The sequence below is a fragment of the Aphanomyces invadans genome, assembly GCF_000520115.1.
Source record: "Aphanomyces invadans strain NJM9701 unplaced genomic scaffold supercont1.23, whole genome shotgun sequence".
Taxonomy (NCBI): domain Eukaryota; phylum Oomycota; class Saprolegniomycetes; order Saprolegniales; family Verrucalvaceae; genus Aphanomyces; species Aphanomyces invadans.
Genome location: NW_008580168.1, coordinates 56,277 through 67,937, shown reverse-complemented (window position 1 = coordinate 67,937; position 11,661 = coordinate 56,277). Strand labels below are relative to the sequence as shown.

The following is an 11,661-nucleotide window of genomic DNA, read 5'->3' as shown; positions in this document are numbered from 1 at the left end:
CAAAAATATTTCTACGTCGGGTTTTGCTGGAAATTACATAACGTTGAATAGTTTGTGCTGATGAGGGCTTCGCTGTTGCGACTACCTTATCATATTTGCGCCATGGTGTTCTGTCGATATCACAAACCTATATGCGGCATGGCCGGTGGTCCCGCAAGCATGCGAACCGAACTTCATATGCAAGTCGAGCAGTCGCCCGAATAGTCGTAAAAATAGACCCTAGGTCCACCTCCTTTTCCTGTTGTCGACGAAGCAGCAGCGACCACGATGCTGAACAACACCTCACTCCACTCGATACCGTTGTGCGTGTGCTGGTGTGCGTACCTCTACATGCCGGCGATGCTGTACATATACGTAACCAATATGCATCTTCCGCCCATCAAGTACTGCCAACCGTATCTCATGACAGCCACGGGGATCTTTTGCACGTTCTACTGCATACTCGCACCCCTCGTCTACATTGTCGGGGCCGACTGGCCAGCACCCGTTGCGATCGTGTGCGGGTACATCCTGCCGTGCCTCATCTGGTCTCAAGCCTTGATTCGATCCCTCTCAATCTCTAATATCAATTCTCTAGTGTGTCGTTCATTCTGAGCGCGGGGGCCGTTGTTGTCATGTACAAGATCACCGACCTCATCGTACTTCACTCGCATTTTTCGCCGGCACAAGTCAAACGACTCAGCTTTTATCGAAAGCTCCTGTACCCCAAGGTTCAAGTCGTCGCCGTGGCTGCATGCGGCGCGATGGTATCTGCTCCTTACTCCATCGCAGTGTATTCCTTTCGCGGTCTGACGACGGCGGAATTGCTGCACAGCAGCCACGACACGGTAAAAAATCTTCATCCACGTGACACAGCATGAAATCGCCATTTGTTGCCCCAAGGTCTTGTGGGCGGCCACATGCACGTTAGCCCTATTGGCGGGAATCGGCGGCATCGTTTTGTCCGCTCAAATGGCCCCCTACATCGACAACCTCGGTCTACGCTTTACGTACCGACGATCTTGCTACGCCGGGAGCATCTTGGTTGCTCTGAGTGCAATGCTGTCGACTCTCGAGATCACCACGTCGCTGGTGTGGGCCCGCAACTACAACGTGCACTACATTTTCTACACCCTAGCGGCACAGTACTTTTTCTTTTTCAACTTGGTCGTGCCGCTGCGTCAGCTGGCCTCGTTCCAGCGGCTGCTCTTTGGTCGATATGTGGCTTCCACTCGTGCAGCGTCCTCGTCGGCCTCCCAGTCACGCAAGGCGACTGTACCCGCCGCGCAAACCGACGAACTCGAACAGTACTTGCACTCGCCTCATGGCACGGCCTCGTTTTTCGAGTTTTGCCAGCGGGATTTTCGAACCGAGGAGATTCGAGCATGGCAACTGGTCGAGCAGTTTAAACACGGCAATGTGACGGAACACAAGGTGCTTTCGACGTGCTTGTTACCGCAGTGCCCGCTTGCTTGCCCGACCTCCATCGAGTGGGGGCCGTTGTACGTGAAACGCGTCAACAGCTGGATGCATCGAGACACAGACATTGTCGGCACGGACTTACCGCGGACCTTTTTTGACGAGTTCCAGGTGGCGCTCTTGAGTGCACTGTGCGAAGATGTGTGGCTGCGCTTCAAGGAGCAATCGATGGAGTGGAAAGACCACAATCGCCGACGAAAGAGCTTGGAAGGGATGGACACAGTGTTGCGAATGGTCGTCAAGCAAGCACCGCCAGAAGTTGTGTCACCAACGCCAGCTGCCGACAATGACCTGTTGGAATCGTTGGATGATGAATTGGCGTCGATGGTTCATCATTGAAAGAGAGTACCCCTTGGACGTCACTGCACTGATGGTTGCGCAAACCTTCCTCGAACGACCTTGGCCTACTCGTTTCGTATGTCGTCTGCGTGAGCCGACATGCCGCTTGCCAAGCGAGAGAATGTGAAGCTATCGACTCGCGACGATGAAATCTATGAAAGTACCTGCTATGCTAATGGCAGTGGCCAGCTAACAGAAAAGTGTCCTTGGCGCTCCTTTCGTTCGCGACGACCCCGCTGGACTGGACATCGTTTGTATCCCGGCTTTCCGCAAGTACATGCGTGGATGCTGTACTGACAAAATCTCTGCACAATGAAAACGCTGTCAAGTGCATCCATTCGAGTGCACCGCTACTATGTCTCCCCTCCATGCGTCCCAGCAATCATAACATGAATATAGCGTTGGTACAACGTCGACGATTCACACACCGCACCCAATCGAGTGCGTCGATATGGAATTTCGCGCACACCACCTTCCCTCGAAGTCGAATGTATCTTTCGAGTGTGTTCTGATGGAGCCAAGACCTCTCGGAATGGTGCTCGAAATGGAAGATAACACAACGAAGATCTTGCTTTGGAATACGATATATGATGGGAGAAGGTCAGCGAACGTCCCAAGACATATCTAGCAGACAGCATCACCACACACACGTCGACTCCTACGTGGTCGCAACACTTCGGCCAGCCTTGACTTGAGCAACGACCTCGGATCTGTCTAAATTGGGTTCGTCGTTCATTGATTCTGACAAGTTTTCCTCGGACATGGAGACAACTGTTCTTGGCAGCGTGCTCGTCACGGGTGGAGCCTTGACGACCATGCGCAGGACGCTGTCCATTCCTTCGAGACTTCGTCGACGGCGCTGAAGAGTGCTCCATTCCACAGACTGTTGCTTGAAACGCAGCCACACATTTTCACTCAACGCTTCCAGCAGAGCCATTTGAAATTCGTTAAAAAACGAATCCGTCAGTTCCGAACCAACAATGTCCATGTCGCGTTGTGACCAACTTTCCAGCCTGGCCGCATACGTCGGCCCCCAACGGATGGCGATCGGACACGCCAGCGGACAACCTGGCGCCAAACAAGTGGCGAATAGCATTGGGGCCGACACGAGGCGTTGCTTGAATTGCTCGACAAGTTGCCAGGCTCGAATCTCCTCGGTGCGAAAATCTCGCTGGCAGAACTCGAGAATAGTCGCAGCGCCATGGGGAGATCGCAGGAATTGGTCCATTTCCTTGGCGAGGTGATTTGTCGCCGATGGGAATGAACTAACTTGCGAAGACTGGGTCGTTGCTGGCAATTTGGTAGCCACCTGACGCAGCGGCAGGGCAATGTTGAACAGAAACAAGTATTGCATCAAGAGCGTGAAGAGAATATTGCGGACGTGATAGTCTTCACCGATCGGGTTAGTCCACATCACCTCAAGCCCCGAGTGCACCATGCCAATGCAGAGAATGATCGCCGTCGCGCGGTTCGTCCGTTGGTATTTTCGGCGCAGGCCCAAATTATCCATGTATGGAGGCATGAGCTTCGACAGCCAAAGGCCGACAACGGAACCACATAGCACCGACGTGCTGGTCGACGCCAGCAGGATCTGCCCCGTGTATGAGAAAGCCGTTGCCAACGACACAGCCACTTACCACATTCAATTTGTGGGCTTGGTGCAATTCGTCCATGCTCAACGACGTCGAGTGCACGACAACGACAACAGCGGGAAGAGCGAGGACCGAGCCGACGCCTGCGACGGTCGCCACTTGCACGTTTGGATAGAGGAGCCACCGGTAGAGCGTGAGGCGCTGGACTTGCCACGGTGTAAACTGAATATGATTCGCGACCAAATCTGTTATTTTGAACATGATGACGACGGCCGCGGCGCTGAGGAGATAAGATACACTAGGCAGCGTTAGGGACGAGGCTCGCGCGGGCGGGTTGAGGACGTACCAAACGTACACAGGAAAGATAAAGTTGCACACGATGTGGACGCCACACGGCCATGTCGAGCCAAACACGTGTATGGCCGGTGTTGTCAGGCAGAATAACGTGCAAAAGAATCCTGTGATGGCGACAAGATGCGGCTGGCAGTACTTGATGGGTGAGTGGTGCATATGCGTGATGTAAAGGTACAGAACGACTGGCATATAGAGGTACCCGCACCAGCAAAGGCCGAGAGGAACCGAGCGCGCCCATGACACTGTCATCCGCTTGAGAAAATGCCTCAGCCCCTGAGGAGGGCGTTTTGTCTAATTATAAGCCTGGAATGGACGATGTAATTGTCGTCGCCGCCCATAGCATAGCCGCGGTGGCCGCGAACTTTGCTTCATCACGAGCGGTAGAGACGCCAATGGAAGCCCTCAACCACCTCCCTCATGCCAACTCTTGCACTCGTTTCCGCTCATTGCGCGCTGACCGTCGTCGACGACGCGAAGCGCCGCTGCAACCATGCCAACAGTCAAAGTGTCTGATATTCCCACAGAAGAGCGATAAGTCAGGAGGGCCCTGTAGCACGTTGATGCGACGCCCTCGTGATGTGGAAGCTCATCACGACCAAGATAATTGGGCTCAGCTTCGATTTTGACTCTGCTCCCATCAGTCGGGACTTGCGTCAAGACCATCGAAGGGGACACGGCAATTCCCAAGAGTGTACAATTTCATCACGTCGAAATAGCCCACGGTCCCACCAATTCACAGTTCAACTCACACAAATTAGGAAACTTTGCGCCTTGAATGCTGAAAGCATTGGTTCTGAAATTTGACGCAGCAAACACAAAGCATGCTCGACGACGAAACAAATCACAACAACCAAACGAAATAGCAACCAATGTGTGCCAAAACCAGTTATCATAGCGACGATTCGACGCCGTGAAGGTAAGTGGCTCGACGCGTGCATGGTGGGCATGATGGCTTTGTCGGCGGCGAAGTTACACTGACCGAGGTGGGATGTGCGGGCACCAAAGACGACGGTTGAAGTAGTCTTCTCTACAAGGCCCAGGCAGGGATGGTAAGGAGACCTGTGGCATTTCTCCCAGTGCCCAAAACCTTCACGAAATGATGCACGTGTGAGTTGTTTTCAGTGAAGTCTATGCTCTTGTGAGTAGTACCATGACCATTTTCGTGTTGGAATGTCCACATTAGATGTGGACGGGATTTTTGCTCCAATCCCAATACCATTGTCGTCACCAAGTGCTGTCAGCCAGGCGATGGAATGTCGTGGTCACGTCGGTGATCCCGTCCTTTAGTGATGAATGATGAAATGCACGTACGCCATCATCCTACCGATGCTGGGCATGCGCTCATGACGGCGTCATGCACGTGAATACAAGCAGTACACCCGACCGACACGAATTGTTGTTTATCCGCACGAGAATAGTTTTGATGGACAGGCTGCGAACCGCGATGGGGAACTTCGCCGTTGACCACAGGGCTGACGTCCCTTGGAGCGCACGTCTTGGGTGGAAGATTCCGTTTGCGAGGGAGCGATGGAAACGGTGGTCTTCGTAAGGCAGGTCCAATACAACCCGCTTGGCGGGACACAGGACTCGACCCCGCGGCGTCATAGCGAGCGCCACCAGCAGCACTTGAACGGACCGTTGGGAATGGGCGATTTTATTAAATCGTCGGTCGCGTTGTGTGTGACAGCCATGAATGAGTTGGAGCAATGACCACCGCCGTTGGGGTAAACGAACTTTCCACTAACCTGACGTAGCGACTATGGACACACACAATATCCAGTCTGTCGAGGTTGCGGCTCGCGCGTTTGAATTCTCCTTTTCAAGAATTGATATTGAACTGCCGCCATACGTCGTCGCCTCCTGGAACTTATCCAAGTACCAGGACAGGATGCCTTGGTCCATTTCGTCAGGGTCTCGACTGTCCAGTCTTGCTGCGAAGTTTAGTGAGGAGATGACGGCATGGGGAGCACCGTTGGACCCGACGCGACACTTTAATCTTGCACAAGTTGCCACGCGCGAATCTCCTCGGTTTCGGGGGACACTCCGAATCTCCGCCGTGCCTCGACGTTTCCTAAAAGTTGGACGACGTGACCTCGACGACCATCGTCACGAATTGGAAAGCCATTCAACACGGGCGGTTGCGTCATAACGGTGGAGACTCTGAAGAGCATTGACAACAATTCCCGTGTGACAAAATTCCGGTTGCGCGTGTGAGATGTGTTGAGACATATCCCACACACGCAATCTGGTACTTGAGCGATACTCACACCTCTGCAATAGGCTGGAAGTTGCCAAATTTCGTTAAAAGGTTCGGCAACCCTGGGCCGGGTGCCAGTTGCCTCGATATCCCATTGGGTTGCCTGACATTCCTCCACGTAGTCACGTATATGTGTGGTGCGAAGAGTGTGTTTGGGGAGAGTTGCGAACGTGTGTCGTTTGGCAAAGCAAGTAGTTGGAACGTGTTTAATAGGACTCCCCGAGCAAGTCTCTGTACCTTACAAGCAGTCGCTGCAGGGTTCCTGTCTGCATTTGAGTGCGATGGCATTCAACTCGGTGCCGCATGCGCATTGCACGAAAGGTCGCTTCGATAGGTAACAGACAATTTGAAACCGTTCGAGTAACTGTTGCATGCATAGCCAAAGTGGGCGATGCTGCCAAGGGAAGGCGCATCCTTCTGTCGTTCTGCGGTGATCTCGCGGACATGAAATGGAGACAATCCACGGCATGACATAAAACCATGCACACTCGATTCCAACGCTGCTCCATTCCATGAGCACTTGGCCACGACAGGGTATTGAGGATGCTGTCGTTCCAGAGCACACCGACGGAGAACGCACACGTCGGTTCAAGCCAGATTTCGATTGCAATTGTTGTAATGAAAACATACATAAAGTATGGTACGTGCGATGACGTATTGCGCACAAGAGTCCCACGGAAGCAGCAAAACATTCCGCTTGGAATTGTGAAACCTGCGAATGCGATGCGTTGCCGTGCGGAGAGCAAGTCCTGACGAGCGGACGGCGCTGGTTCTATGCACGTGCCGCGCACGTGGCACTGTATTGGTGAAAGATTGGAAAGGATGAGTCTGCTTTGGGCTTTTTTCGACCGGTTACATCATGTACCAGTGCGCTGGACAACGCAAAGCCGTGGGCAATCAAAATTGTCGCGCATGACTGACTGCGCTCGTATTCAAATGACAGGTCAACGTTCATTGGTAATGTCGCACAACGTCGTGCTCCCTGCATGAAGAGCCTGCTCGTTTCTATTGCAACCAAAAGTTGATCGACATAAGATTGGCAACAGAAGACGTCTTCGCTCGCGAGCTTACGCTGCTTCGACCTGTTGTGCTGCCTGTCGATGATACCCACACAGTCCTTGTGACCTTGCAAACGAATCGCAGCCAGTAACTTTGCACATCGAGCCACCTCCATGCACTCGGCATCGTCCCCCAGTTTGAGCCGGAGTCTTGCATCCCTCTGCAGAGCAAAGGGCGGAACCTCCATGACGAGAGCATCTACCTTGACGTCTGGCGTACGAGGTGCAGCTTGGCACTCTGCACATGCGAGAACTCTTGAGCGTGGTTGGCGTCGTGGCACGGACAATGCACGCAGACTTGGCTTGTGGTTTGGTATAAGGGACGATCGTGGGCGAGCCGATCATGGTGGCGCTGTTGATGGCGATGGGTTTGTTGGGTGCCTGGAAAGTAGTTGAAGTGGAAGTGGTGGCTCGATGGTGGTGAAGGCAGAGCGCGTCCTGCTTGGCGAAGCGATGGCACCCATGGGTTGAGCAGGTGCAATGCATGGCAAAGTCGCTCCACGATGCAATTTACAGAATGACCGTGCGCCAAATCAGTAACGCCAGCAAACCCTCGGCCAAAATTGCGGTGAAACTGCGCGAACCATCCTAACTCTCAACATCACCGCGCCCTGTACCGCCACTCGGCCTCGTCGGGCAGCCCCGCGCGAGTAAAATGGTTGCTCCGGTACACGACAATAGGTGCTGTGCAGAGAGACATCCAACTCAAGTCACCAACGACGACTCGAACTTACACGGCTGATTTGAGCCGTTTCGCTGCGAACGCAATCATCACGAGAGTCGGTGGGTTTCGTGGTAGTAGGTTCCCGCGCCTTCACAGCTGCACAAATTCCTGAAGGACGATCGAATGGAGGCGTGGCTATCTACCGGCATAGCCGTCAACGCTAGCTTTTAGATCGCAGTCGTTTACATAGTACACGCAGCGACGACTTTCCCAGTGAAACATTTTGTTTTTACGCCGAATAGGCCGCCATCCGTGCCCCAACGGCTCGAAGTACGTCCATCCTTCGTACTCGAAACTTGCATGCAAAATGTCGCAAGGGTCCAGCGACATGCCATCGACAGTCACCGGCTAGTAGTAGGTAGGGCAGTATGCCCGAATAATCCTCCAGCAGCCCTGCTTTGCACAGGGCTCAATCACGACCAGCTTGCAAATCTAGCCACCGCACGGCCATATTTCTCATAGTTGAGTGCTGAGGCTGGCCCAGCATCTCAAAATGTTGTACACTTGCCAGCTGCCTTGTCGGGCTAGCCGAGAGAACTTTCCTACTTGGGAGCGGTGCCGTTCGAGGATAGCTGCAAAACTGACCATTCGGGTTGGTTGCCACATGGAGCTATCATTGTACGGCGTTTCAAGGGACAGGATGGAAAATCCCTTTGACAACTCCCTCGTCAGGTAGCTGAGGGGGAGATCGGTACTCAAAAGCCCCCAGAGCCTCGCACGGGGGCGATCCACAGCTGCCGCGCAGTCAGAAACGGAGAAAACTTGGTCATGTCGATATGCAATGTAGCCATTGCGATGACGAGCACAAAGCTGAAGGGGCGTAACGCCGAGCGGGCCAATGTGATAACCAGCCACGCCCCGGAGACCGCTCCTCCCCCACACCGTTGCCGACGGCGCTGAATCCAAGGTGAGCATATAAGATCCAGACAGGCTTCATTAGGTTCCTCAAGCTGCTGACCACGGCGAGGAGACCACCACTCCCCTTTGAAATGCAGTTTCCATCGGTGTCCCGCACCATGCATGACTTTGCACCAGCTGACGTTACGCAGCCAGGATATTCCTTCGTTATTTGCCAAAGCCACGACCATGATTATGCTAGCTCCATGCGCGACGAGTGGGTGCCATCGCTTTGCCAAGGTGAGACAACACAGCCGCTTCCACCGCCACAGCCCCATGCAACTTCCGACGCACCCGACGTGGCCGATTACAACGATTAGATTCACTACTGTCCTGGGACTTCAACACAAGAGAACCATGGCATCGCGCACTCCTGCGTCATGCGGTTCCCACGATCACTTGGTCATTACAGGAAGGCAAGAGGACGGGGTTTTGCCGATTTGACGGTTGCTCTTCGTACGCGAGACTTCAAGGAAGGTGCTCTTGACATGGTGGGTCGACTTCTTGTGCCGAAGTGGGTTGTTGAACGCCGGGCCAAACGGAAGAGCGGTGTCGGGCACAGGGCGACGGGGGGTCCGTATGTAAAATCAATGGCTGTGCTGCGATTGCACAAACACAGGAACATGTGGACCTCATCGTCTCGAAAGCAGCAGCCGTTGTCAGCATGGCAAGAACGCTCGCGATGGGGTTAACAATCGAATGGAGTTGCTCTATGCTGTTAGGACGGGTGCATGCTCAAAATGCAAGCCTGCGGTGGTCATGTGGTGTGTGATCTTGTGAGGCTTCGAGGAAGAAGATGTGAGGCGCTATAGAACAAGGTACTAGGTGTGATCGAATGGAGGTATGGTTTCGGGGCTGCTGCGATTTTGCACCATCCCCACCCTTCGCAGTGCACCTGGGATAGATGGGTGGTGCCGTTGTTTGCGCGATCGAACGATTCTTTGCTCGGCACCTTCTCGTGGAGCACAGCATGAACGCTGTAACTCCTTCCCCCTGATCCAAAAGCTAGCATACATGACTGTTCTCTCTGCATCTTCTTTTTATATTCATACAGCAGAGCGCCGTAGACTCATTTTGCCAACGAGGCGATTGCTCCAGTCGCTGCCCCGTCTGGGCAGCCTGGATGAGCAATGTGTTGATCGAGGCTGACCGTTGACGTTTGCCAACCTGCTGCGAGACATAACAACTTTATTCTCGATGGCTTACGGCTAAATACCGTTAAATCACCTTTGGCGGGCCGTCTTATGGGGAGGCTATGCCGCCCCCGGTTTGACTAAGCAGCGGTGCGACACACAGATGCCTTGGAATCGAGCAAAAGCTGTGCACCCGACGACTTTGCATAGCGTTCCGCCACCGTGGGCTCGGCACCGGCCAGCAGTTTGAGCTGGTGTATTGCATCCATCGATGGTACATTTGATCGAGCCACCGTGCCGAGAACACTTTCCAAATCGCCTGGCGTACGATAGGCACCTAGGTTCGGTGCACATCATCTTGGGGGGTGGAAGTCTCGATCGCTTTGGCCGTCGTTGGCTTCGTGGTCGGGATGGTAAAGTAGTCGGCGACAACTGCGCGATGTAAACCCTGTTTAGCGGTGGTAGTCGAACGTCTTGGCTGTGGTGGATGCATCGCTCCATGATCTTTGCGTAGCGGGGACAGCCGTGGACGGTGCAGTAGCGACGTGCACTCGAATGGTCCAGGTGCATCATGGCAGATCCAAAACTAAGAGTGAAAACACAACCAGTGAAACGCCGGGCGGTTCCCATCCTTGAAATAGATGCTCACGTCCTTTGCGATATCAGACGGTTCTAACATTTTCGCCGACGAGGGCGGAACGAAGCTCGTTGTCTTGGCGAAGGCTGATGTCCACACCCTTAGAATGTTCTGGCGGAGCTCTAACCGTACATCCTTGGTAGCTCGGGGAGCACAACTAGCATGGGCGAGCCGCTGGCGAGCCCACGATGAAATCATTCATCAAAACGATCGTCACTTGCTCAAACGTGGGGTAACGATCAAAATGGCGCAGGGACAACAAAACCGTGCAACAGTACAATGGCTTTCATGTCTGGCCTGTTCGAAGTCATCGCAGTCGAATTGAAACCTCTGTGCATTTCTTGCCCCTGTACTTCCAGCTCCTCCAGCTCTGCCGGCCTGGAAGGATTTCCACAAAACTTGCACACCATCATAGCCGTCGAAACATCCTGCGACGTGCCCTGCCTGCAGCCCATGAACGCAGCATAGTGGCTAGCTACTGATCGATTCCGACACACAAGTACTGCTTACGAGGGGTATAGTGAGTTGGTCCATGCCTCAGTGACGGATTGAAGAAACTATAAATCGAATGGATGGCCTTGCATGTTGGACCTGGTTCGACATTGCCACTTGCTGCCCCGACCGCGCGGGTGCACCTACCAATGTCCTCCTTGACTCTGCCCACCCCCTTCTTGCCCTTGTACACGATCCGTCCCGCCTCGTCCAACGCAGAACTCGGGGCTCGATTCACTGTCGCGACGAGGGCGGGCTAGTAGCCGGACGCTGGGATCACTTGGCCTTCAACTTTACTGCTATGCGCCTTTTGTGCGTTCGCCTTCAGCCCTGTTGCGTTCACTTGTTACGCAAGGCTATACCTTCCACAGCGCCGGCAATACCCGCGCAGGCGACACCCCTGAAGTTGGCTGAATTCACAGCTCCTTTGGCCAAACCATGCCCACACTCCAGCAGTCACTTTGTCGACCACGGCGGCTACGTTCTTGACTTTACTTACCACGTTGGACCTCTTGGTCCAGTAGTACCGACTGCTTTGTTCGGTTTTCCCATGTTTTGATTCTGCACGAGGTGGCCTACAGCACTGACAGCGAGCACGCCTCGTTGCCATTTCTACCGGTGAATCTCCACTTGCACGCGCGGTGGTGGCACTGTTGGACAGCACTCGCGGTGCACTTGGGCTTTGTCGCGCAGCAGATTCTGCATGCGGCAAAGCAGGAA

At 53.8% G+C, this 11,661-nt stretch overlaps 2 protein-coding genes across 2 annotated transcripts; one reads left to right on the top strand and one right to left on the bottom strand.

Annotated features, from left to right (window-relative positions):
• Positions 1-222: 222 nt before the first annotated feature.
• On the top strand, positions 223-2,201 carry H310_09793 (hypothetical protein). The gene is made up of 3 exons (XM_008875955.1): positions 223-527; positions 578-827; positions 883-2,201. Exons 1-3 carry the CDS (start codon positions 268-270, stop codon positions 1,795-1,797), a joined length of 1,425 nt encoding a protein of 474 aa, XP_008874177.1. The 5' UTR covers positions 223-267; the 3' UTR covers positions 1,798-2,201.
• A 141-nt stretch (positions 2,202-2,342) lies between these two features.
• On the bottom strand, positions 2,343-4,021 carry H310_09792 (hypothetical protein). The gene is made up of 3 exons (XM_008875954.1): positions 3,736-4,021; positions 3,435-3,687; positions 2,343-3,388 (listed from the first exon to the last, which is right to left on the bottom strand). Exons 1-3 carry the CDS (start codon positions 3,990-3,992, stop codon positions 2,456-2,458), a joined length of 1,443 nt encoding a protein of 480 aa, XP_008874176.1. The 5' UTR covers positions 3,993-4,021; the 3' UTR covers positions 2,343-2,455.
• Between the last annotated feature and the right edge of the window lie 7,640 nt (positions 4,022-11,661).

What these genes read in the sequence shown, in the direction of transcription:
- H310_09793 (XM_008875955.1), top strand. Translation starts at nt 268, where the DNA reads ATGCTGAACAACACCTCACTCCACTCGATACCGTTGTGCGTGTGCTGG. An exon ending in ATCCTGCCGTGCCTCATCTG is followed by an intron (nt 528 to 577) that starts GTCTCAAGCCTT and finishes TCAATTCTCTAG; the next exon opens with TGTGTCGTTCATTCTGAGCG. An exon ending in TGCACAGCAGCCACGACACG is followed by an intron (nt 828 to 882) that starts GTAAAAAATCTT and finishes TGTTGCCCCAAG; the next exon opens with GTCTTGTGGGCGGCCACATG.
- H310_09792 (XM_008875954.1), bottom strand. Translation starts at nt 3,992, where the DNA reads ATGACAGTGTCATGGGCGCGCTCGGTTCCTCTCGGCCTTTGCTGGTGC. An exon ending in ATCTTTCCTGTGTACGTTTG is followed by an intron (nt 3,688 to 3,735) that starts GTACGTCCTCAA and finishes AACGCTGCCTAG; the next exon opens with TGTATCTTATCTCCTCAGCG. An exon ending in AAGCCCACAAATTGAATGTG is followed by an intron (nt 3,389 to 3,434) that starts GTAAGTGGCTGT and finishes TACACGGGGCAG; the next exon opens with ATCCTGCTGGCGTCGACCAG.